The 23,636-nt window shown below is 27.4% G+C and overlaps 3 protein-coding genes across 3 annotated transcripts; 2 read left to right on the forward strand and 1 right to left on the reverse strand.

The window, feature by feature from the left end:
- The first annotated feature begins 953 nt into the window (after window positions 1-953).
- Window positions 954-3,048, forward strand: LOC134833040 (electron transfer flavoprotein subunit beta). The gene is made up of 3 exons (XM_063847196.1): window positions 954-1,114; window positions 1,260-1,799; window positions 2,789-3,048. Exons 1-3 carry the CDS (start codon window positions 1,064-1,066, stop codon window positions 2,960-2,962), a joined length of 765 nt encoding a protein of 254 aa, XP_063703266.1. The 5' UTR covers window positions 954-1,063; the 3' UTR covers window positions 2,963-3,048.
- Window positions 3,002-4,351, reverse strand: LOC134833042 (serine--tRNA synthetase-like protein Slimp). The gene is given in 2 exon segments (XM_063847197.1): window positions 3,002-3,745; window positions 3,748-4,351. Coding segments are annotated over 2 exon segments (1,260 nt in total). The 5' UTR covers window positions 4,312-4,351; the 3' UTR covers window positions 3,002-3,049.
- Window positions 4,352-9,015: 4,664 nt separating this feature from the next.
- LOC134833597 (uncharacterized) lies at window positions 9,016-21,708 on the forward strand. The gene is made up of 12 exons (XM_063847962.1): window positions 9,016-9,253; window positions 9,518-9,672; window positions 10,646-11,040; window positions 12,776-13,035; window positions 13,092-13,509; window positions 13,562-14,050; window positions 14,452-14,871; window positions 14,926-15,074; window positions 18,928-19,049; window positions 19,105-19,330; window positions 19,457-19,574; window positions 19,637-21,708. The coding sequence occupies exons 1-12, from the start codon at window positions 9,035-9,037 to the stop codon at window positions 21,706-21,708; spliced, it is 5,043 nt and encodes a 1,680-aa protein (XP_063704032.1). The 5' UTR covers window positions 9,016-9,034.
- Window positions 21,709-23,636: the final 1,928 nt, after the last annotated feature.

The raw sequence follows: 23,636 nt of genomic DNA on the forward strand, positions 1-23,636 counted from the left end.
GATTTTATTCACTTTTTACAAGGTTTTCTTATTTATAATAAATTTTAATTTTTTTTAATTAATTAATTATTTTTTAATGTAATTTATTGTTTAATTTTTTTTAATTTGACTTTTGTTTTCTTTTGTATGAAAAATTATTTTTTTTCTCATTTTAATATTTTTATTATAATTGTTCTTTATTTTTTAAAATAATAATTAAATTTTTAATAAATAAATAATTTTTTAATAAAATATTTTTTTTTAATATTTCTTTTTATTTTTTTTAAATTTTTTATTCAATTTTAAATTATTTATAATTTATTTATTTATTATTTTATTTTTTATTTTAATAAACATTTTTTAGTTTTATTTATATTTATTTTTTAATTATTTTCTATTAATTTTTTTTTATTAAATATTTTGTACATTAAAAAATTTTTAAAAATATAATTTTTTTAAATTTTAATTAATTTTTTAATTTAATTTTAATTCAATTCAATTTAATTTAATTTATTTTTTTTATTACCTAGTTTTAAATTTAAAACTTTTTATTTAATATTTTTTGATTTGAAAATTTTTTAATTTTTATTCATGATATTTTTTTATATCGATTAATTTTTTTACTATTTTATTTTTAGCATAATTAATTAATAACTTTTCAAAAATTATTTTAAGTTAAATTTTATTTTGTCACATTTTAATTTTTTTTTCTATTTTTAAATTAATTTATTTTTTTATTTGTTTTTAATTAAATTTTAATTTTTTAAAATTATTTTTCAATTATTTTTATTTTAATTTTTAATATTTTTTGACTTCTTAAAAAATTTTTTTCATATTTTTTTTTATTAAATTTTTCCCTTTTTCTCTCAAATTTTATGTTTTTTTTCCCCAAAAATTTTTAACGTAATTCCATTTTTCTTCACATTTTTCAAAAATTTTGTCTCATTTCTCGTCTGTCTTTCGTTTGACATTTTTGTCACCTTATCAACAAGTCTCAAAAAAGGCAGGTCGTGTGTTGGCAAATTTGTTATTTTAATTTGCTTCTCGTGTTTTCTTTAAACTTTGCACCATTTTTTAACCCAAAATGTCACGAATCTTGGTTGGAGTAAAGCGAGTCGTTGACTATGCTGTCAAGGTAAGAAATTCTTCCAAAATTCGTAATTTTTCTTCCGAAAGACACACGAATCAGACTTTGAACCCTCTCCTCACGTCAAATTAATCCGGCAACGACCTTGAAAACCTTTTCTAACTTTTTTTTTTTTTCAATTTTTTCGGATCAGATAAGAGTGAAGCCTGATAAGAGCGGCGTAGTTACGGAAGGCGTGAAACACTCGATGAACCCCTTTGACGAGATCGCCGTCGAGGAAGCCGTCAAAATGAAGGAAAACAAGTTGGCGAAAGAAGTGATCGCTCTCACAATTGGACCCGCTCAATCTGTCGAAACACTCCGTACGGCGCTTGCGATGGGCGCCGATCGCGGAATTCACGTCGAAATCAGCGGAAAGGAATGGGAATTGTTGCAACCGTTGCACGTCTCGAAGATTTTCGCCAAAGTTGCGGAAAAGGAAAAAGTCGATTTTGTCGTTGTAGGCAAACAAGCGATCGATGACGACTCAAATCAAACAGCACAAATGACAGCGGCGTTGTTGGATTGGCCACAAGCGACGTTCGCATCGAAAATCGAGAAGAAAGGAGACAAAATTGAAGTCACACGTGAGATTGATGGAGGCTTGGAGACTGTTACGTGCAAAATTCCCGCTGTCATTAGTGCGGATTTGCGTTTGAACACGCCGAGATATGCCACATTGCCTAATATTATGGTAAGAAATTCATTTTTTTTTTTTTTGATAAGATTTGAGAGAAAAGTGCATTTTTTTTTTTTATAAAAATGTGTCTTGAAAAAATTTATGAATCAAGTTTACTTTAAAATTTAATTTTTTTCTCACAAATTTTCAAAATTTTATTTTTTTAAATTAATTTTTTATTTAATTAAATTAAATTTTTATTTAATTAATTAATTTTAATTTTTTTTAAAAATATTTTTTAAAAATTATTAAAATTAAAAAATAATTAAAAATTAAAATTTATTAGAAAAAAATTATTTTTTTGCCTCAGTTTGAGATTTTTTATATTGAAAAAAAAAAAACTAGGTATTATTTAATTAAAATTCAGTTTCTAAAGATAAAGCTTTAGAAATTAATTTCATAAAAATTCACAAAATTATCTATTTTTTTTTAATTTAAAAAAAATGAGATTTAGAACATTTTTCTTTTTTTTTTTTTGAAAAAAAAAATTTTTTTTTGGAAAAATATTATTTTAAAAATTCATTTCATACTTGTATTTTCTTAAAATTTTTAAAATATTTGAAAAATTTTTTTTCTTAAAATAATTTTTGGTTCATTCAAATGAATTTTAAAATTTTCATAAAAAATATTTTTCTTATTTTTGAAAGAAAAAATTTTTTTTTTTTCTTTCTTAAAATAATTTTTGGGGGTTTTTACAAATTTCATAAAAATTCTACCTTTTCATAAATTCGATAAAAATAATTTTAAATTTTTAGCAAAATTTAATTTAAAACTTTATGAATTTATTTCAAAAAAAAAAAAAAATTAACTTTTTTCTAATAATTTTTTTAAATTGAATTTTAGAACTTGAATTTTACTTTAGAAATGCTTTTCGAATCGAATTTTTGGCTTTGTAAAAATTATTTTAATTTTTTTTTCCAAAATTTTACAAATTTTACACTTTTTTCATCAAATTTCTTTCAAAAATTTTTCAAATGAATTTTTAATTATTTTTTTTTTTACAGAAAGCCAAAAAGAAGCCCGTCGAAAAGCTCGCAGCAAAAGACTTGGGCGTTGATACCGCAGCAAGAATCGAAGTAGTTTCCGTCGAAGACCCCCCAACACGTCAAGCTGGCTCTGTTTTGCCCGATGTCGATACTTTAGTTGCCAAACTCAAAGAGAGCGGCTTCGTCAAGTAACTCGGTGCATTTTCCAAAAAACAAAAAAAATCACACAAATTTAGTGTCAACAATAAACTTTTTTGCAATTTTTATTATATCACCTATTTACTGCGTAAAATATGAGTCAATTTCAATGGTATCTGTGTTCACAACACTCAACAATTTCGGCATATGCAAAAAAGTGCCGCCAATCATGTAAGGAAATGCGATTTTTTTGCTATTTTCCTGCCGGAAATTGAATAAAGTCCTTTTGCTGATGTAATTTCCGAAATATCTGATGTTCGCAACGGTCACAAATTCATTCGTGTATGCGGATTCGACTTCGACATCGATGCGCAATGCCTCCGAAGGTGTCAGATCTTTCGCTGGGGCGTAATTAAAACGGAAACTTTGCCCGTAAGTTGAGTAATAATTCTTGTAAATGTCACAAAGGGCGTCAATTCGGTCCAAAGAGTCATTTTCCGTCTTGTTTGCTTCGAAAATTGACACTGTTTGAGCTTGACTTGGCATTCGACCTGCTTGAGGATCATCAAAAGCGCCATATTCGCGTCCCATAGTCACTAATTTCAAGGGCAAAGCTGAGGAAAAGAGCGATAATTTTGTGATGTATGGCAAAAATGAGGCGAAAGATCCTCCGCCGACGAGTTTCAGGAATTGATCTTCGACGTGCAAGTCTTCTTCGTACACGGCGCAATTTTCTTCGGCGAAATTCCTCCTGCGCGTGTCACAAAATTCCTTAAAAAGTCCGGATTTGATGTTTGAACGAAATTTTCTTGCGTCAAAAGTTCGACAGCTTTCATCGGGAGAATTAAATCGAGCCACGCGTCTTTTTCCGTACTAAAAGTGCAATTTGGGAAGGAATTTCGCTGCGTTTCTGTCGTTCCTTGTTTCATAAAAGTCCCGGGTTGCTCGTAAAAAATGTCTTTTTCATCGCCCAACGGCACTTTTTCATGCAAAAAATTCGGTAATTTTTGCGAAATTAAATTTACTTCTTCCCGCAGCGAAACGAGAACTTCTTTCAAGCTTCGGATGTCTTCACGGATCAATTTTCCCTCGTACTGACACTTTTCCAGAATTTCCTTCGTCTCAGCTTCGTTGAATTTTTTGTTGACTTCCTTCTTGGCAGCTTCCAAATTCGCCATAATGCGTTCGATGTCGAGCAATAAGTCGTGCTGCATTTTTATCTGGTCGAAATCGAATTTGCTGCAGCGATGTTTCAGGCTGTGACGAAGCGCCGTTTGGTACGAGGCCTTTTCCAAGTCGAAAAGCGGGATGTGCGAGATGAATTTGTGAGGCGCTTTTGTCGAGGCATCGTCTTTTAGCTTGTTTTTAATTGCTGTGCAAAAATTACGGCGAAAATGCAGCATTTTGTTGCCGTGCTGTGAAGTTAAGTACGAGAATGGGTGACAGCTCGATGGAATGATGTCAGGTGAGAAATCTGAAAAATGAATGAAAAATGGAATTAAAAAAGGTTTGAAATTTTTATTCGTTAAAAATTTATTGAAGAAATTTTTATTTGATGATTCCTTCAAAAAAATTTAAAAAATAATTTTTGTTTAAAAAAAAAAAAAAAAAAAATTTTAAAAATTTAAAAAAAAATTACATTTTTAATTTTTTTTTTGAAACTGACTCTACAATAAGTTTTTGAAAATAAAAATTATTTTTTTTTAGAAAATATTTTCAAAAAAATAATTTTCGAAGTTTTAAAAATTCTAAAAAAAAATTTCAAAAATTTTTCCAATACTTTAAAATTCCTTAAAAATTGTTCAGAAAACATTTTTTAATTAAAATTTAAAAATTCTAAAAATGGAAATTCAAAAATTTTTAGAAATTCTTCAAAAATATAATGAATAAGTTCAAAAAGTTTTTTTTAAACTTTCAAAATTAAAATTAAATTTTAAAAAGTTAATAAAAAAAAAATAAATAAAAAATTTAATAAAATAAAATTTTTAGAAAATATAAAAATATATAAAAAATTACAAAAAAAATTTGAAAAGTTTAACATTCAAAAATTAATTTTAAATAATAAAAAAACAAAAAAAAAAAATAAAAATTAATTTTTTTAGAAAAAATTTAAAGTTTAATTTTCAAAAGTCTTATAAAAATCAAAAATTTTAAAAATAAAAAAAAAAATTTTTTTTGAATTACAATAAATTGAATTGTAATTGTAAAAATAACTTCTAAAATTTTTCAAAAATTATTTTACAAAATTCTAAAAATATTTCTGAAGAATTAAAAAAAATGAGAAGTTCTATTGATAATTTTCTAAAAGTTTAAAATTTCTTAAAAATTGTTTAAATTTTTTTTATTCAACTTCCTTAGAAATTGTACAAAATTTAGTTTTGAAATTCTAAAAAATGTTTCTGAAGACTCAACAATTCTAAGAAAGCGTTAAATTTTATTTAAAATTTTTCAAAAATTGAACAAAAAATTTTAAAATTCTGAATTCATTTCTAAAAGTAAAAAACTTACATATTTTCAAAATTTTATATTTAGTTCAAAAAAATTTTTTTTCTTTCCAAAAATTTTTTTAAAATTTTTTCTAAAAATTTTTTTTAAAGAATATTTTAAGAGCTTGTGAATTTTTTAGAATAATTTGAAATAATTAAACAAAAATTTATAATTAAAAAAAAAAAAAATATTTTTTTAAGGAATTTGAAATTGTCAGAAGCAAATTTTGAAATTCAAAAAAAAAATTTTTTTGGTTAATTTTTAAACTTTTTGAATTTTTAAACTTTGCTTTAAGACTTTCTTATAAACATTTTCTAAAAATTTTATTATATTTAAAAAAATTTTATTATTAATTTTTTTTTAATTTTTTAAAATTTAATTTTTTTAAATAAAAAACTCAGCTCAAAAATAATATATCGTTAAAAATAATTTCAAACTTTTAAAATCATTTAAAAAATTATTCAAAAAAAATTATTTCTTCAACGAAAAATTTTTCTTCACACAAAATCTTAATGAAAAATTTTCATATTCCTCATTTTATCTCTCGATCAACGTTTTTCTCTTTTTCCGCGACTTTTCTCTCTGTTGATCACTGATAACGCTTATCACTTCGCATACATTGCTACACAAAATTTTGTAAACAAACAATTTTTCGAGAGTTTTAAAATTTCCGCTCTGAGCTTTGAAAAACTTTTTTCTCTTGACTCTCGAAATTTTCCTCTACATTTTCAGAATTTTCACAGTTTTCCGAGAATCGTTCGATCTGTTGGACGTGTCGTCGTTGTTTCCGTTCACACATTTAACTTTTTTATACATTTTAATTTGTGTGCTAACCCTTTTCCATTAAAGTTAAAAATTTAATGTTTAAATAATTATTTATTGCTTAGTTGTAAAGAAAATTTAGTTTTAGTGCAAAAAAATAAGAATTCCATACGAAAAATTAAGAAAAAAGAAGAAAAGAAAAAAAAAATTGAAAAATTAATCAAAAACCATTTAATTCGTGTACGAGAAGAGTGTACGATCGCAGAAGAAATGAAAGTTCCTAAAAATAAGTATGATGTAGGAATGTAGGAAGAAGACGCGAGTAGCAGCGCGAGAAGCAGGCGAAAGAGAAAATCTTCTATAGTTAGACTATAAAATAAAACAGTTCGACCGTTACGTGTTATGGGAAAAAATAATACAAAATTTTTCACGAGAACGAGTTGCATCTATAACCTACATCGCGTCGTCGTCGTCGTCACGTGCGTATGTGTGTCGAAACTCGCCGCCGTGGAAAAGCAACATCAGCAGTGAAGTGAAATAATAATAAATATCGCGCGCACAAGAAAAATAATTCGAAAAGAATTTCGAACGAAAAGAGCATGAAAACAGACGAAAATTAGCGTCTCGATCACTTTTTTTTGAGAGATTACTCACACGGGTCAATTATTTTTTTTTTGCGAGGCGAGAATATTGTGCGCCGTAAATTGTTGTTTTTCTCACCGCATTGGAATTTCACGAAATAATTCAAAATAATTCATTGTTCTCGTTTTCTTGAATTTTTTTTTATTTTTCAAAATATTTCCAAAAAGTGATTTTTTCTGAAAAAAAAAAAAAATAAAAATTATTTATTATTATAAACATTTTGCGGCTCGGCTCGAGTGATGATGTAAAACTGTTTAATGTAATTGCCGCAGTAAAATATTTTTTTTTTGTACGGAAAATATTACAAATTATTCGATCGATATACGTGAAATAGCGAAAAAAAAATTATTTAAAAAAGCAAACATTGAAAATTTTTTCTTCCAAATATAAATAAACAGATGTCAAGAATGGAAAACGTACGAGGAATCGACGCGTTGAATAAGTGATTGTCTGTAATGCTAAAAAAATGTGAAAAATTTTTAATGATGAGGAGGAAAAAAATATCGACTTGAGCGCATTTTAAAAAGTTATGAAGAAAAAAGTGAAAAATATTAAAAAAATTTAATTTTTATACAAAAAAAAAAAAAAAATAAAAAATAAAATAAAATAAAAAATAAGAAAATTAATAAAATTTTATTAAAATTAATAAAAATAAATAAATAATAACTTTGTTTTGAAAAAATTTTTTAAATTTAAAAAATTAAAAGTTTTAAAAGTTAAAAAAGTTAAATTAAAAGTTAAAAATTTTTGATAAAAAAAAACGAAAAATATTAAAATTGGTTAAAAAAAAAATTTAAAAAATAATTTTAAAACAATCTAAAATGATGAAATTTGAAAAAAACTAAAATGACAAAAATAACTAAAAATGTTCAATTTTTATCTAATTAAAATAGTGAAAGTATGAAGTTCTTTAAAAATTATTAAATAACAATTTAAAAAATCTAAAAATTTCATCATTTTAAAAATTTTCTTAAAATCAATTAATTTAATCAATTAATAAGTTCTAAATTGAATTATAAAGAAAGTGCGGAAAATATAAAATAAGACAAAATAAATTTTTAAAAAAATTTCTTTTAAAAAAAAATTTTAATTTTTTTAAATAAATAAAATAAAAGTAAAAATTTTGAAAAATTATTAAATAAAAATATGAAACTTTAAAAAATTAAAATCAAAAAAATATTTTTTTGAATAAAAAGAAATTTAAAATTATAAAAAATAAAAAAAAATTAAAAAATTTAATAGTTTTTAAATTTTTTTATTCCTAAATTAATTTAAAAAATTTAATTTTTTTCAAATAATTATTAGTTTAAAAAATTAAATTAAAATTAAAATCAAATAATGTTTTTTAGTTTGAAAAGAAAATTAATTTATTAATAATTTTAAAATTTTTTCAACATTTTTTTTAAATTTTTTGATAAAAAATAATAAAATAAATAAAAATCAAAATAATAAATTAAAAGATTTTTTATTATTTTTATTTTTGGTTTTATTTTAAATTTTCTGCATTTCCAAAATAATTAAAATTAAAAAAATCGTAAATTTGATCAAAAAGTGAAAAATATTTTTAAAAGAAAAAATATGAAAATTAATTGCAATTTTTTTTAAACGAATAAAAATTAAAAATTTTTAAATAAAAAAATTTAACAGACAGACATCGATAAAAGCGCATTTTTCTCGTCGAAACGCTTCAAAATCAATTTTCTTCGCTGTATTTCATGAGAATATTATGACTCGCGTAATGTTTTTCTTGTGCGTGTGTATATTATTGGAAATAAATAAGAATGGTTTAATATTTGTCGATTGATAGAAGTAATATTTAATTTGATGTATACCAGAGGAGCTCTGTAACGAAGAAGAAAATTATGAGTTAAGACGTAAACATTCAAGAAAAAACCAATAAAAAAGTGAAAAATGGATAAAACTCGCACAAAATCTTTGGATCGTGGCAAAACGTTGCCTGAAGCGCCGCCCGATCCAAAACCCTCAAATCCCACAATTGTCATCGAGGCGCAAGAAGATCCCTTCACGCACATTTCCCTCTATCACGAACGCGAAAAAAATTTCCTCTCTGATCTCAGCGAAGCGGTTCAACGATCATCAGCCCGGAATCAGCAACCGTCGCCCGCTTCGACACGCGAAAGCATTTACAACGACGACAGCGGCTTGGGCAACAAGGGCAGCGACTTTTGGGATTCGGATGAGGGAGCGGCAACGCAGGAAAATATCACGCCCGACATGCTTGCGAAGGAATGCGATGAATTTATTGCGCCGCTAATCAATCGCACGGGCCCGAGTGTGAGTGTTGCGTTATCGACAAAAGGCGCCTTGGATCAACTCGATTCGCTGCATAAACTCGTGGGGCAATTTTTGAACTTGCAAGAGCAGAATTTGCGGATGACGCGTGCTGCGAAGACGGCAAACACGTTGTTCGGCCTGAAAATGATACAAAATCAGGTAAAAAATTTGAATTTCTCGGAAAAACATGTTGAACTACTTAAATGAGGTTAACGTATTGTTTACATTTTTTTTTTCGCTGAGTCTCTCTATTTTTACGCGTCGCGAGAAAAAAAACTATTAACGAGGAAATAAACACAATTTGTTTCACATTATCTCGTTTATTTTCTTTTTTTCTCGTGTCTCTCGGTGAAAATAGTCAACATTTTTCATTTTGCGTCGCTATTGTCTCTCGTTTAATTTAATTTTCGTTTTTTGTTGCAGATTAAAGAAGATCCCGAGAAGTTTGTGGCGAATAATGTCAATGATGAGACCTCAGAGCAAGATTTTGATGCAGAAATCGAACAAAATATGGCGTTGTTGGAGCAGATTCTTGCTTCAGGAGATAACGCGAGTAAAAAGCGGGAAAGTGTTAAACGGTAAATTTTGTTTTTTGAGGTTAGAAATTGATGAATTTTGGAAAACAAATGTTTTTGGAGCTCTAAAGTGTTAAAAAGTGTTGAAGTTGACCTTAATTAAAGATTAAAAATTGAAAAATGTATGAAACTAAGATCTTAAAAGATCAAACTAACCTCAAATTTAGATGAAGAGTTGAAAAATTTGCAAAAATAAGATCTTGAAAGAACAAACTAACCTCAAATTTAGATAAAAAGTTGAAAAATTTACAAAAACAAGATCTTGAAAGATCAAGTTAACTTCAAATTTCGATAAAAAGTTGAAAAATTTACAAAAACAAGATCTTGAAAGATCAAGTTAACTTCAAATTTGGATTAAAAGTTGAAAAATTTACAAAAACAAGATCTTGAAAGATCAAGTTAACTTCAAATTTGGATTAAAAGTTGAAAAATTTACAAAAACAAGATCTTGAAAGATCAAGTTAACCTCAAATTTAGATGAAAAGATGAAAAATTTACAAAAACAAGATCTTGAAAGATCAAGTTAACCTCAAATTTAGATGAAAAGATGAAAAATTTACAAAAACAAGATCTTGAAAGATTAAACTAACCTCAAATTTAGATGGAAAGTTGAAAAATTTACAAAAATAAGATCTTAAAAGATCAAGTTAACCTCAAATTTAGATGAAAAGTTAAAAAATATTAAAAAATAAGATCCTGAAAGATCAAACTAACCTCAAAAAGTTGAAAAATTTACGAAATTAAGATCTTGAAAAATTAATCTAACCTCAAATTCAGATGAAAAGTTGAAAATTTTACTAAATTAAGAAATTGAAAGATCAAACTAACCACAAATTTAGATGAAAAGTTGAAAAATTTAGATCTTCTTATAATTTTTTTAACAATTTGGATTTCTAAAAACAAAAAAAAAAAAAAATTTATCAATTTCTAACTTTCATAACCTCAAAAAACTAAAAATTTTCTCTTACCTTTTTAGTGAACGAAGCAAAAGCGCCATCGCCGAAGACATTTCCATCGACTCCCCGCGCAATTATCCTCTTCGTCGTCAATCTGCCATCGTCGACTTCAAACCAAAAGTCTCCAAATGGACCAAAGTCAAAGCGGCATTTAAATGGGAAAAGGCAAACGCTTTACCCGACAACGATGAAATGCATCAAACCTCGTCAAAACCTCCATCGACGCTCGTTGGAAAAACCAAAGAAATTTCTCCCGTGAATACTGAAGTTGCTCGTTATTTGCGTGTTCCTTCAATTCCTTGCACCGCAGCGAGTTCCGGAGACTCCGTCATTAGTTCATCGTCACGCGACATCGGGCAATCCCCTGACTATTTGAGCTCCGACAGCTCTGGCGATGAAATGGAAAGTAAAAAAGGTAAAAAAATAAAAGTTCATTCATTGAAAAAAATTCGTTTTAGAAAAAAATCTGCGCGATATTTTTAGCAACAAGGTCTAATTATAAACTTTTTCGCGCTGCGATTGAGGCACACGCAGGTAGTTTAATTGCAATTATCTTACTATTATTGTAGGGCATTGCGCCAGTCCGCGGAATGAAAGAAGAAAAGTGTACAGTGGCAATGTGTTGTTTATTTTCGGATTTGCCGTATTTTTAGACTTTTTTTTTTAATTTTTCGTGAATAGACATCCACAGAGACGAGTCGCGTTCGTAGGTGTTTCTGTAGTAAATTCAGTAGTATTTTTATTATTGATGATAAACATGACAGAGTTTACTCTTTTTTTTTTGCATATGTAAAATTTTATTTATGCCTACAACTACAAGGTTTCCCCTTACGTCAGAGATTATTGCGTGAAAAAAACGACGAGCAATCAAAATATTTTTTTAAATGAATTTTTTTCACATTTCAAAGCGAAATTTTGATTTTTAGATGATTTGAAATTAAATGAACTGATGTTAGGAACGAACTTAGCAACGAACTCGAAGAGATTTTTACCGTTAGAGGGCGTTAAATTTTATAAAAATCTAAAATAATCTCCAAATTTGGAAATTTTTTAAAGATTTGTTTTTTTTTATTATTTCTTTAATTAATAATTTAATTTAATTAATTAATTTAATAAAATTTTTATTAATAAATTTAATTTCTTAAAAATATTATTTTTTTTTCAATTGAGACTTTTAATAAGAAATTTCATCGATTTAATAGAAATTAATTTTGACTTCAAAATTTTCAAAAATTTTATAATTTTTCATTTAGAAGATTTTCTTTTCATTTTTTTTTTCAAAGTTTGAACATCTTCTAATATAAAATAAATTTTAAGAAATTTTTGACGATAGAGGTCGCTTTATTTTTCTTTAATCATGAAAATTCTTTACTTTTAGAATTTTTAATAAATTATTTTAATGTTTTTGCCATTTGAGAGCAAAAACTGATCAAAATTTTACATTTTTCGAAATTTTCTATGAAAAAACTTTAATTTTGTTAATCAATAATGGCATTAAAATTCATAAAATATAAAAAAGTTGCTCTTATAAAAGTCTTTTAAAATTTTTGTCGACAATTTTTTTAGAAAATTAAAATTTTTCATATTTTTGTCATATAAAGTCGATAAATAATCAAAAAAGTACAAAAAAAAAATAGTTTCAATACTTTTGAGAAATTTTTCTTTTTTTGACGATAGATGGCGTTAAAATTCATAAAATATGAAAATTGCTTTAAAAAAAGTCTCTTTAAATTTTTTTCGACTATTTTCTTAAAAAATTAAAATTTTAATATATTCGATAAATAAGCAAAAAAGTAGAAAAATTATCATAATCTCGGTTCTTTTAAGAAATTTTCAATTTTTGACGATAGATGGCGTTATTTATTATTTGACAAAAATATAATTTTTAGAATTTTTTTTGAAAATTTAAAAAGAAATTTGTTTGACGAAGTACTTTAGAATTAAATCATCTTGATAAATTCAAAATTTTAGATAATTTTTCCTCAAAATCGTTGCTAAGTTCGTTGAAAACTTCAGAAAAAAACTAAAAAAATGATTCAGTGCGTAAAAAACCGAACATTTCTCTCATCTTTAATGGATGACACGCGTTTTTGTCATAAATTTCCCAATAAAAAGTTCATTCCTCTGACATTTTCTCCTCATTTTTTCAGATCCCGCAAAAACATTGCAAAAGCGAAACAGTCAGGAAGACAAGCGAAGTCGTTCATTAGACAGCGATCAAACTTTAAACGTCTCAAAAACGCAACAAAAACCAAAATCAGCTTGGAGCAAAGTCAAAGGCATCGTAAAAACGCATCGATCTTCCATGAAAACCGTTTCTCGATCATCAACTTCGAACCAAATAAGTCTCGAAGGAAGTCGTGATGTGAGTCCTTGCGAATCTTTGGATTTGGGAAGTACTGCTTATGAGGTAATTTTCATCGAATTTAAAAAAAAGTATTTTTTTTTAAAGATTTTTTTTCGTAGATGGATCGAAACGACTCCTTTTCATCGAGTCAAACATCGCCCGGAGTGAGAAATCCAACGCCAACGTTCACTTTAACGAATCCCGGCATCGATTCAGGTCGTTTTTCGCCTTCTGTCGCGGGTTTTTCGTTTCAAGATGACTTGCCACGCCCTCCGATGAGACCAATTCGGAAAAATAAGCACATCCCGGAGATCCAAAGTCTTCCCGAAGGCGAAACATTGAAGGAATTATTGACAAATATCACTCCAAATAATCGTAAAATGGGTCCTCCATCGCCGTTGGAGCTGAAAACAGACACAAGCGATGCTGAATTATTCGAAAATTTTCAATCGCCGTCGAAAGAATTCGTTCAGAGACCAACGACGCTCTCGATGCCCAACAGCCCGATGAAATCTTTTGAATTTTTCATGGATATCGGTAAGAAAATTTAATTTTTTAACAAAATTTTACTCAAAAATTCAATTTTTAGAAAGCGGCGAAGCCTCAAGTGTCGATTATTCGGAATCAAGTACGCCCCAAAGACGTCTTTCGGATAAATCTCGGAGTTTATTGAAGCAACGCGAAGAAATTCAGAACAAATATGCGGAATTGAAGAAAAAACTTCAGTGTGAATTTGAGGCGAAACAATCAGAATGGGATCGTTTGAGGCCCGTTTTGAGTACGAGTCCCGTTCATAATTTGTTTAAAGATGATATTAAGGCGACAGCAGTGAGGCCTGTGGTTGAAGATGATTTGCCGGCGGATTTTAAGAAGAAACTCGATGAATGGCGCACGAAAAAGGGACAACAAGGAAGCTTTAAGGAGGCAAGTCCTGCTGTTTCGCCCGTTAAAGAGCCCGAAAAGAAAGGAAAACCCGATTGGGAAGGATGGAAAACGGGACAAACAAAGTTACAAGGACAAGGATTGGCGATTTTACCGAATGCGAAGGATTTGCCGGAAGAATTCCAAAAGAAATTAAGTGAGTTTTTATCGAAATTTTTAATTTTTTGAAGAAAAAAAATTTTTTTTTGGTAAAAATTTTAAATTTTTGAACTGAAAAAAATATTTTTTATTTAAAAATTTTAAATTTTTGAACCAAAAAAAAAATTTTTATTTAAAAATTTTGAATTTTTGAACCAAAAAATTTTTTTTTTGTTAAAAATTTTGAATTTTTGAACCAAAAAATTTTTTTCTAAAAAATTTTGAATTTTTAAACTAAACAAAAATTTTTTGGTAAAAATTTTAAATTTTTGAACCAAAAAAAAATTTTTTTATTTATTTTTTTTTGAATTTTTAAACCAAAAAAAAAATATATTTTTGTAACTTTTTTAATGAAATTTCATTCAATTTTTTTTTTTAATTTTAATTTTAATTTTTTAGGTGAATGGAAGCAACTAAAAGCCACAAACAAAGTCCCTTCGTATTCGACACAATCATCAACTTCAGGCGATAGTCTCAAACGCAACAGTTTAAAGAAGCAAATCGTGAAAACAACAGGAAGTGTCTATGGAGCTGTCAAAAAATCACGCACCGTCGACGATATCGAGCGTCACAAGAACGAAGGCTTATCAAAACTTAAAGCTTTGGTCACAACAGAGACGCCAAAGAAGGAAATTGTCGTTCAAACCACAAAAGGCGTCTTGAAATTCGAAGGCATTTCACGGAAATTCACGCGAAAATTGTACGAATGGGAAAAAGCGAGAGGAATTGGTCCGGAATCGTCAACTTTTGCACTTTTACATCCCGGATATCAACCTGTTGTCGTCGAATCAGGAGCTGATGTTGCTAAGGAGATTAAAAGTAAGAAAAAATTTGAAGATTTTTTGATGAAAATTTAAAAAAATATTTTTTTAGGAGAAAAATCGCCTACAATTCAACGATCATTCTCATGTGATAGCATTTCACCGAACGTTTCGCATCCATCGATTTCGCATCAACCGTCGAGTTTGTCGCTGAACGACATGGATGATCTGAAGGAACAAATTCCAAGAGCAGAGAGGAAGGTAAGACTTTAAATTCTATCGAATTTTAATTTAAACGTGCCAAAAATTCTCAAAATTAAATATTTATAAAAAAAAAATCAGAAAAATAAATAAAAAAAAATTATAACAATTTAAAAAAATTAAAAAAGTTTAAGAAAAATATTAAAATTATTTAAAAAAAATAAATTCTATAAGTCAAGTAAAGTCAATAATTTTTTTAATTTAATTTTTTTATTCCAAAAAATTATTAAAAAAAAAAATAGAGAAAGTAGTCGTCTAAAGAACCGCGTTTCGATGTTATATACCTACGCTTTTTTGTCAAATCTTGCTCCAAATGGATAAAAATTTATCAGAAGGCTCTAATTTATCATTTTTAATCATTTTACAACTTAAAACTGCCAAAAAATTGAAACTGAAAAAATTTTTTTTCTTTGACATAGTTTTGTTTTAAAAACTAAATCAAGAGAAAAACTATGTCAAAAACTACTGTGTCAAAAACTGTGTCAAAGCAATTTTTGTCAAATCTTGCTCCAAATGGATAAAAATTTGTCAGAGGGCTCTAATTTATCATTTTTAATCATTTTACAACTTAAAACTGCCAAAAAATTGAAACTGAAAAAATTTTTTTTCTTTGACATAGTTTTGTTTTAAAAACTAAATCAAGAGAAAAACTGTCAAAATGTGTGTCAAAAACTGTGTCAAAAACTGTGTCTTTGTCAAAGCAATTTTTGTCAAATCTTGCTCCAAATGGATAAAAATTTTCAGAGGGCTCTAATTTATCATTTTTAATCATTTTATTCAAAACTGCCAAAAAATTGAGAAAAACTATGTCAAAAACTGTGTCAAAAATTTTTGTCAAATCTTGCTCCAAATTAAAAATTTGTCAGAGGGCTCTAATTTATCTGACATAGTTTTGTGTCAAAAACTGTGTCAAAAACTGTGTCAAAGCAATTTTTGTCAAATCTTGCTCCGAATGGATAAAAATTTGTCAGAGGGCTCTAATTTATCATTTTTAATCATTTTATAACTCAAAACTGCCAAAAAATTGAAACTGAAAAAAATTTTTTTCTTTGACATAGTTTTGTTTTAAAAACTAAATCAAGAGAAAAACTATGTCAAAAACTGTGTCAAAAACTGTGTCAAAAACTGTGTCAAAGCAATTTTTGTCAAATCTTGCTCCAAATGGATAAAAATTTGTCAGAAGGCTCTAATTTATCATTTTTAATCATTTTATAACTTAAAACTGCCAAAAAATTGAAACTGAAAAAATTTTTTTTCTTTGACATAGTTTTGTTTTAAAAACTAAATCAAGAGCAAAAAAACTGTGTCAAAAACTGTGTCAAAAACTGTGTCAAAAACTGTGTCAAAGCAATTTTTGTCAAATCTTGCTCCAAATGGATAAAAATTTGTCAGAGGGCTCTAATTTATCATTTTTAATCATTTTATAACTCAAAATGCCAAAAAATTGAAACTGAAAAAAAAATAGTTTTGTTTTAAAAACTAAATCAGAAGAAAAACTGTGTCAAAAACTGTGTCAAAAACTGTGTCAAAGCAATTTTTGTCAAATCTTGCTCCAAATGGATAAAAATTTGTCAGAAGGCTCTAATTTATCATTTTTAATCATTTTATAACTTAAAACTGCCAAAAAATTGAAACTGAAAAAAAATTTTTTCTTTGACATAGTTTTGTTTTAAAAACTAAATCAAGAGAAAAACTGTGTCAAAAACTGTGTCAAAAACTGTGTCAAAGCAATTTTTGTCAAATCTTGCTCCGAATGGATAAAAATTTATCAGAGGGCTCTAATTTATCATTTTTAATCATTTTATAACTTAAAACTGCCAAAAAATTGAAACTGAAAAAATTTTTTTTCTTTGACATAGTTTTGTTTTGAAAACTAAATCAAGAGAAAAACTGTGTCAAAAACTCAAAAACTGTGTCAAAGCCATTTTTGTCAAATCTTGCTCCAAATGGATAAAAATTTATCAGAAGGCTCTAATTTATCATTTTTAATCATTTTACAACTTAAAACTGCCAAAAAATTGAAACTGAAAAATTTTTTTTCTTTGACATAGTTTTGTTTTAAAAACTAAATCAAGAGAAAAACTATGTCAAAAACTGTGTCAAAAACTGTGTCAAAGCAATTTTTGTCAAATCTTGCTCCGAATGGATAAAAATTTGTCAGAGGGCTCTAATTTATCATTTTTAATCATTTTATAACTTAAAACTGCCAAAAAATTGAAACTGAAAAAAAATTTTTCCTTTGACATAGTTTTGTTTTGAAAACTAAATCAAGAGAAAAACTGTGTCAAAAACTGTGTCAAAAACTGTGTCAAAGCAATTTTTGTCAAATCTTGCTCCAAATGGATAAAAATTTGTCAGAAGGCTCTAATTTATCATTTTTAATCATTTTATAACTTAAAACTGCCAAAAAATTGAAACTGAAAAAAATTTTTTTCTATGACATAGTTTTGTTTTAAAAACTAAATCAAGAGAAAAACTGTGTCAAAAACTGTGTCAAAAACTGTGTCAAAGCAATTTTTGTCAAATCTTGCTCCAAATGGATAAAAATTTATCAGAGGGCTCTAATTTATCATTTTTAATCATTTTTCAACTTAAAACTGCCAAAAAATTGAAACTGAAAAAAATTTTTTTCTTTGACATAGTTTTGTTTTAAAAACTAAATCAAGAGAAAAACTGTGTCAAAAACTATGTCAAAAACTGTGTCAAAGCAATTTTTGTCAAATCTTGCTCCGAATGGATAAAAATTTATCAGAAGGCTCTAATTTATCATTTTTAATCATTTTACAACTTAAAACTGCCAAAAAATTGAAACTGAAAAAAATTTTTTTCTTTGACATAGTTTTGTTTTAAAAACTAAATCAAGAGAAAAACTGTGTCAAAAACTATGTCAAAAACTGTGTCAAAGCAATTTTTGTCAAATCTTGCTCCGAATGGATAAAAATTTATCAGAAGGCTCTAATTTATCATTTTTAATCATTTTATAACTTAAAACTGCCAAAAAATTGAAACTGAAAAAATATAGTTTTGTTTTAAAAACTAAATCAAGAGAAAAACTGTGTCAAAAACTATGTCAAAAACTGTGTCAAAGCAATTTTTGTCAAATCTTGCTCCGAATGGATAAAAATTTATCAGAAGGCTCTAATTTATCATTTTTAATCATTTTATAACTTAAAACTGCCAAAAAATTGAAACTGAAAAATTTTTTTTTCTTTGACATAGTTTTGTTTTAAAAACTAAATCAAGAGAAAAACTGTGTCAAAAACTGTGTCAAAAACTGTGTCAAAGCAATTTTTGTCAAATCTTGCTCCGAATGGATAAAAATTTATCAGAAGGCTCTAATTTATCATTTTTAATCATTTTATAACTTAAAACTGCCAAAAAACATAGTTTTGAAACTTCAAGAGAAAAAAAAAAATTTAAAAAATTTTTCAAAACGACAAGTCGAGTTTAATTTAAATTAATTTTTTTTTTTTAAAAATAATTATGAAAAATATATTAAAAAAATTAAAAATTTTACAAATTTTCTTAAAAAAAAAATAATAAAAAATAAAGCAAAATAAATAAATTTATTTAAATAAAAATTGTATTAATTTTTTAAAATTATTTTTCTATAAATTAATAAAATTTATTTAATCAAAATTTTATTTGAAAAATATTTTTTTCTAATTTAAATGTAAATTATTTAATTTTTTTTTATTTTATTAAATTGTTTTTTTTTTTATAAATTTTACAAAAATTTATTTAAAAAAATTTTCTTTCAAAAAATTTTTTTTATAAAGAAAAATAAATTTTTTGAAAAATTAATTTTAAAAATTCATACCAAAATCTTAAAAATATATTTTTTTTATTTTAGAGCTCACACGTTGCCGATGACGAAGAACCCGAAGCAGTAATTGTCGAAGTCGAAGAAGAAATGGAATATCTCTCAAGCCCCTTGAAGTCAGCGGGCGTTTCAAGTGACGAAGCCTACATCGGGTTTGTTCTTTTTCCCTCCAAATTCAACTCAAAACTAAAATTTTTACATTTTCAGACAAGACGAAGACTTTTTCAGCATCCAGTTAACAATCGAAGCGGTAAAATCAGTTAGTTTTTTGAGTGTCAAATGCAACGAAATAGTAATCAAACTTGATATCAAACAGATGAGACAAAGTTTACAAGCGCTAATCGACTGTTTGCCCAAGATGAGCGTCTTCATGGCACAACGGACAGTTCCCTTGCCTCTCATTAAGCAGCTTTCGTACGAGATTATTCGTTTGGTGAGTGCGTGACTAACGGATTTTTCGCGCTTTTCTAACGAAAATTGCATGTTTTCGTCGATTTTTTGTGTTTGTTTGATGCCTTGTGTGACATGTCGAATTTTTTTTGTGCATTTTTCGTTGCAGCTGAACGATTTGATGGAAAATATCGATGAGCGGAGGGAAGTTGAACCGAAAATTAATGCGATTAACGAACGTTTCAACTCTTTGCGGGAGATTTTGGATAAAGTTTACTTACAAAAAGGTAAAAAAATTGATTTTTTTTTTAAATTTTTAATTTAAAAAAATTTTTTTTTTTCATTTTAGAACGAAAATCATCTCCTCCCAAAGCCGCTTTCGAGCTAAAACGTCAAAAACGCATCCCCCAATTGAGCGTAACGCCCGTTTATGGCGCCCATGCCATCAGTACAGTCGAGTTAGATGCCAAAAGTAAAGCTTTGGTCTCCGTAACGCCAACTTACGTCTGTACCGAGATCAAATTCAGCGAGCAACGAAAGAGTTCGGATCGAGATTTGGATTCGGGCACGTCTCAACCGCAAAGTTCCTCGTTGGAAAGCGAAACGAAGGACAATCGTCACAAATTAGAACGGAATTTAAGCACGGGATCACGTCGCAAAGTTCGTTTACGACGCATGGGCTCGCGTCAAAACAGCAAAACGGAGGAAAGTGCAAGCAGCGAAGACGAAGCCATGAACATTGTACTCGAAGCACCGCGAAAAGTCAAGCGAAAAACGAGCAAATGCAACAAAAAAGCTGATGAAGCAACAATTTCGAGTCCTGTTGATGCCCAAAACGACGATGTTGTGTACGTTGTGAAGCTGAAACCGACTTTGGCGAACGAAACGGAAGTTCGTTACGATTTTACGACGACCCCGTCGAAGGAAGGACATGTCGAACTAATTCCAGATTCGAAGGAAGATGTAATTTCAGCTCCGTTAACGGCTTCTGTGTTGATCAAAACGAAGAGAAAAATATTTTCTCCCGTGAAAAGTGACTCAACGGGCGAAATAACGGAAGTTAAGGGCATCGAAGTTGAAGAAAATGTGAAAAAACCTCCGTTACCGCAATCGCCGCGAGAACAACGACGCGTTAGCACGAAGGAAATGGCTCCAAACATTCGTCTCATGATCTCAAAATACAACAATTCGTTAAATTCAGACACAAGCAAGTCTCCTGAAACGAAAAACTCGCCATGGCAATCGCCCGTTTTCGATCGAAGAGTTCAAAAACAAGCTGCGGTGTTCCAAGAAGGCACGTTAAGCAAGTCAAATAGTGCGGGAAGTGTCAAAAAACAAATTTCATCGCCCGTGCCGAGTCTTCGTTCGATCAAAAAGTCCCAAAGTTCGAAGGAAATCGATGAAGAAGCGACGGGAAAAAAGTTGGAGAACAGTTCAAGCAGCAAAGAGCTGTCAAGTGAAGCGTTTTTCGATGCCAAAGAGACTTTTGATGATTATTACGACACCGTGCTGTCCTACGATACGTTAAAAAAGAAGCTAATTAAAGATCTGGAAGCACAGAAGACCGTTTGTGATGACATTTGCAAGTTAGCTGACGACGTTGAGAAAAGTTGGCTTGAACAACGTCAAAAAGATGCATCCACAAAAGGCGCCGTTCGAAAAATCCCCAAAGAAACGTACGCTCGAAGCATTTCTTTGTTCGAAGATCCCAACTCGGCGCCCAAAATCACGAGAAAAGCCCATCACGAGCAACGTCCCGCATTTCAAACGAGCATTTCTGTGTCGCCGGACATTGTTTCGGACAAACCTCCGAAATCCCCGTTGACTCAACGTGCGGAAAAACTCAGAAAAGCCAAAGAAGAGTTCCTTCAAATGTCAATTTTGCTCCCAAATGTCTCTTCAACAACTGACGACGAGCCAATTGACAAAGCCCTGAACCGTTTAAGTCAAATAAGCACCGCGACTTGTAGCAGTATTGACGAATCTTTCATCCGAAAGAGCAAAAGTCACGAAATGCCGAGCGAAACAACGTCAGTCGATCGTCATAGTAGCCCGTTGCAAAGTTCCTCGTTCGCTGGGACGTCAAGCAATGCCGGAAGTCGATTCAATTTGTCGGGACTTGCTTCGAAATTTCGTCAAATCAAGTTGCGGAAGAATAGTAAGGAGCTGCCTGTGAGAGAAGGAGCCATAACGGCGCTGTGTCGACAAAGCTTGAAAGCAGATATTACGGGAGAAAGCACAAAAGCGGAAGTTACGAGCACAAGTAGTCGAAGTAGCTTGAACGAAGGAAGTAATGTCACGAAATCCGTTAGTTCGCACATTTTGAGCAGGATTTTCAGACCGAATAGAGAAAAGTTGAAGAAATCGAGGAGTTTGGGACTGCTCGTTAATATAGATGATAAACGAAAGAACTCTAAATAGTTGTTAAGTGTCTCTTTTTTGTAACTTTTTTTTTTATTGAAGCAAGAAGTTGGTAAAATTATTTTGACAGTTATTGATTGAAATTTTACTTAAAAATATTTTTTTGAAAAAATAATTTTTTATTAAAAAAATATTTTTTAACAAGAATTAAAAAAAAATTATTTTAATTATTTTTTTATTTATTTTAAAAAATTTTAATTCTAATTTTTAAAACTTTATTTATTTTTTTTAAATATAATTTTACGAAAATTTTTGACAGCAATTTTTTTTTTAAATTATCAAATTTTATTTTTTTTAATTCAAAGTTTAAACGAGAAATTTATTCAAAAAAATGAAAGAAAATAATCAAAAGCTCGTTTTAAATACAAAACTTCAGAAAAAAAAATTGAAATCTGTCAAACGTTAAAATTTTTTTTTTATTTTTTCTTGAAATTTTATATTTTTTTTTTAACTTTAAAGAAGTATTCAAAAATACTAAATTTAACAAAAACCAAAAAAAAATTTTTTTTTCAAAATTTTCAAAAAATAAAAAAAATTGATTTAAAAAAAAGTTATTTAAAAAATTTCATAAAAAAATAAAAAAAAAAAAATTACGTATGACAGCTGTCAAATATATTTTTTTTTATTTTGGAAATTTAAAAGAGATTTTTTTTGTACCTATTTTTATTTTTTTTAAATTAAGTATTTCTTAAATACATCTTTAAAGTTAAAATTTAAAAAAAAATTATTTATAAAATTTCATGAAAAATTAAAAAATTATTTTTACCTTACCTTACATTTGTTTTTAAAAAAAAACAAAAATAAAAAAAAAATTTCCAAATATAAAAAAAAATAAAAAAATGACAGCTGTCATATGTCAAAATTATTTTTTTTTATTTTTTCATGAAATTTTATAATTATTTTTTTTTTTTCAAAAAATTTTAACTTTAAAGAAAAAAAAAATTTTCAAAATTTTTTTTTCAATATTTCGAAAAAACAAAAAAAATTGACAGCTGTCATACGTCAAAATGATTTTTTTTCTATTTTTTGATTAAATTTTATAATTATTTTTTTTTTAATTTTAACTTTAAAGAAGTATTTAAGATATATTTAATTTTTTAAAATAAAAAAAAATTTTTTTTTAAATTTCCAAAAAAATAAAAATAAAAAAATTTGACAGCTTTCATTTTGAAGTCTTATTTTAAATAAAAAATATTGTTTTATTTTTTGAGAAATTTTGAAAAAAAAATTTTTTTTCATATTTTTTTAATTTAAAAATAATTTTAATTTATTTTTAATAATTTTAATACCAATTAGCAAATTTTCTAAAAAAATATTTTTAATGAAAAAAAAAAAAATTATTTAAAAGAAAAAATATTTTTAAGAAAATTTTCTTTTAAAAAACTGTCAATAATTTTATGAACTTATTCAAATATGAAGCTTCAAACTGATATTTTGTGAAAAAAAAATTAAATGAAAATTTCTTTAAAATTTAATAAAATTAAAAAATTAATTTTTTCACAAAATATCAGTTAAAAAGCCAAAAATTGAACGTTTCTAGTCAAGAATCGCCATAAAAATCGATCACTTCCCTGTACTTTGTAATAAAATGCCTTCTTATTGTTGTATGTAAGTGTAAATTTATCAAATATTTATAAAAAAAAGTAATAATTTAATATGTTATTTACAAGAATTTCTTAATTTCTTCACAGAAACCTCGTCAAAGAAAGCTCTTTATTATTAAACGAAACCGATTATCAATTAGCTTTGACTGCATTAAGGCACGCGATCAGACGATTTAAACGACATGCAATCTTTGTTCATTCAATTTTATTCTTGCTTTCTTCTTTCTCGTCGTCATCATCAATCAATTCCAGCAATTTTTTCGTTGTTGTTGCCGCAACTTCTGACACCTTTTCATCATCATCAAAGTCATCGTCAAAATCCAT

The sequence above is a fragment of the Culicoides brevitarsis genome, chromosome 3 (genome assembly GCF_036172545.1).
Source record: "Culicoides brevitarsis isolate CSIRO-B50_1 chromosome 3, AGI_CSIRO_Cbre_v1, whole genome shotgun sequence".
In the NCBI taxonomy this organism is placed as follows: domain Eukaryota; kingdom Metazoa; phylum Arthropoda; class Insecta; order Diptera; family Ceratopogonidae; genus Culicoides; species Culicoides brevitarsis.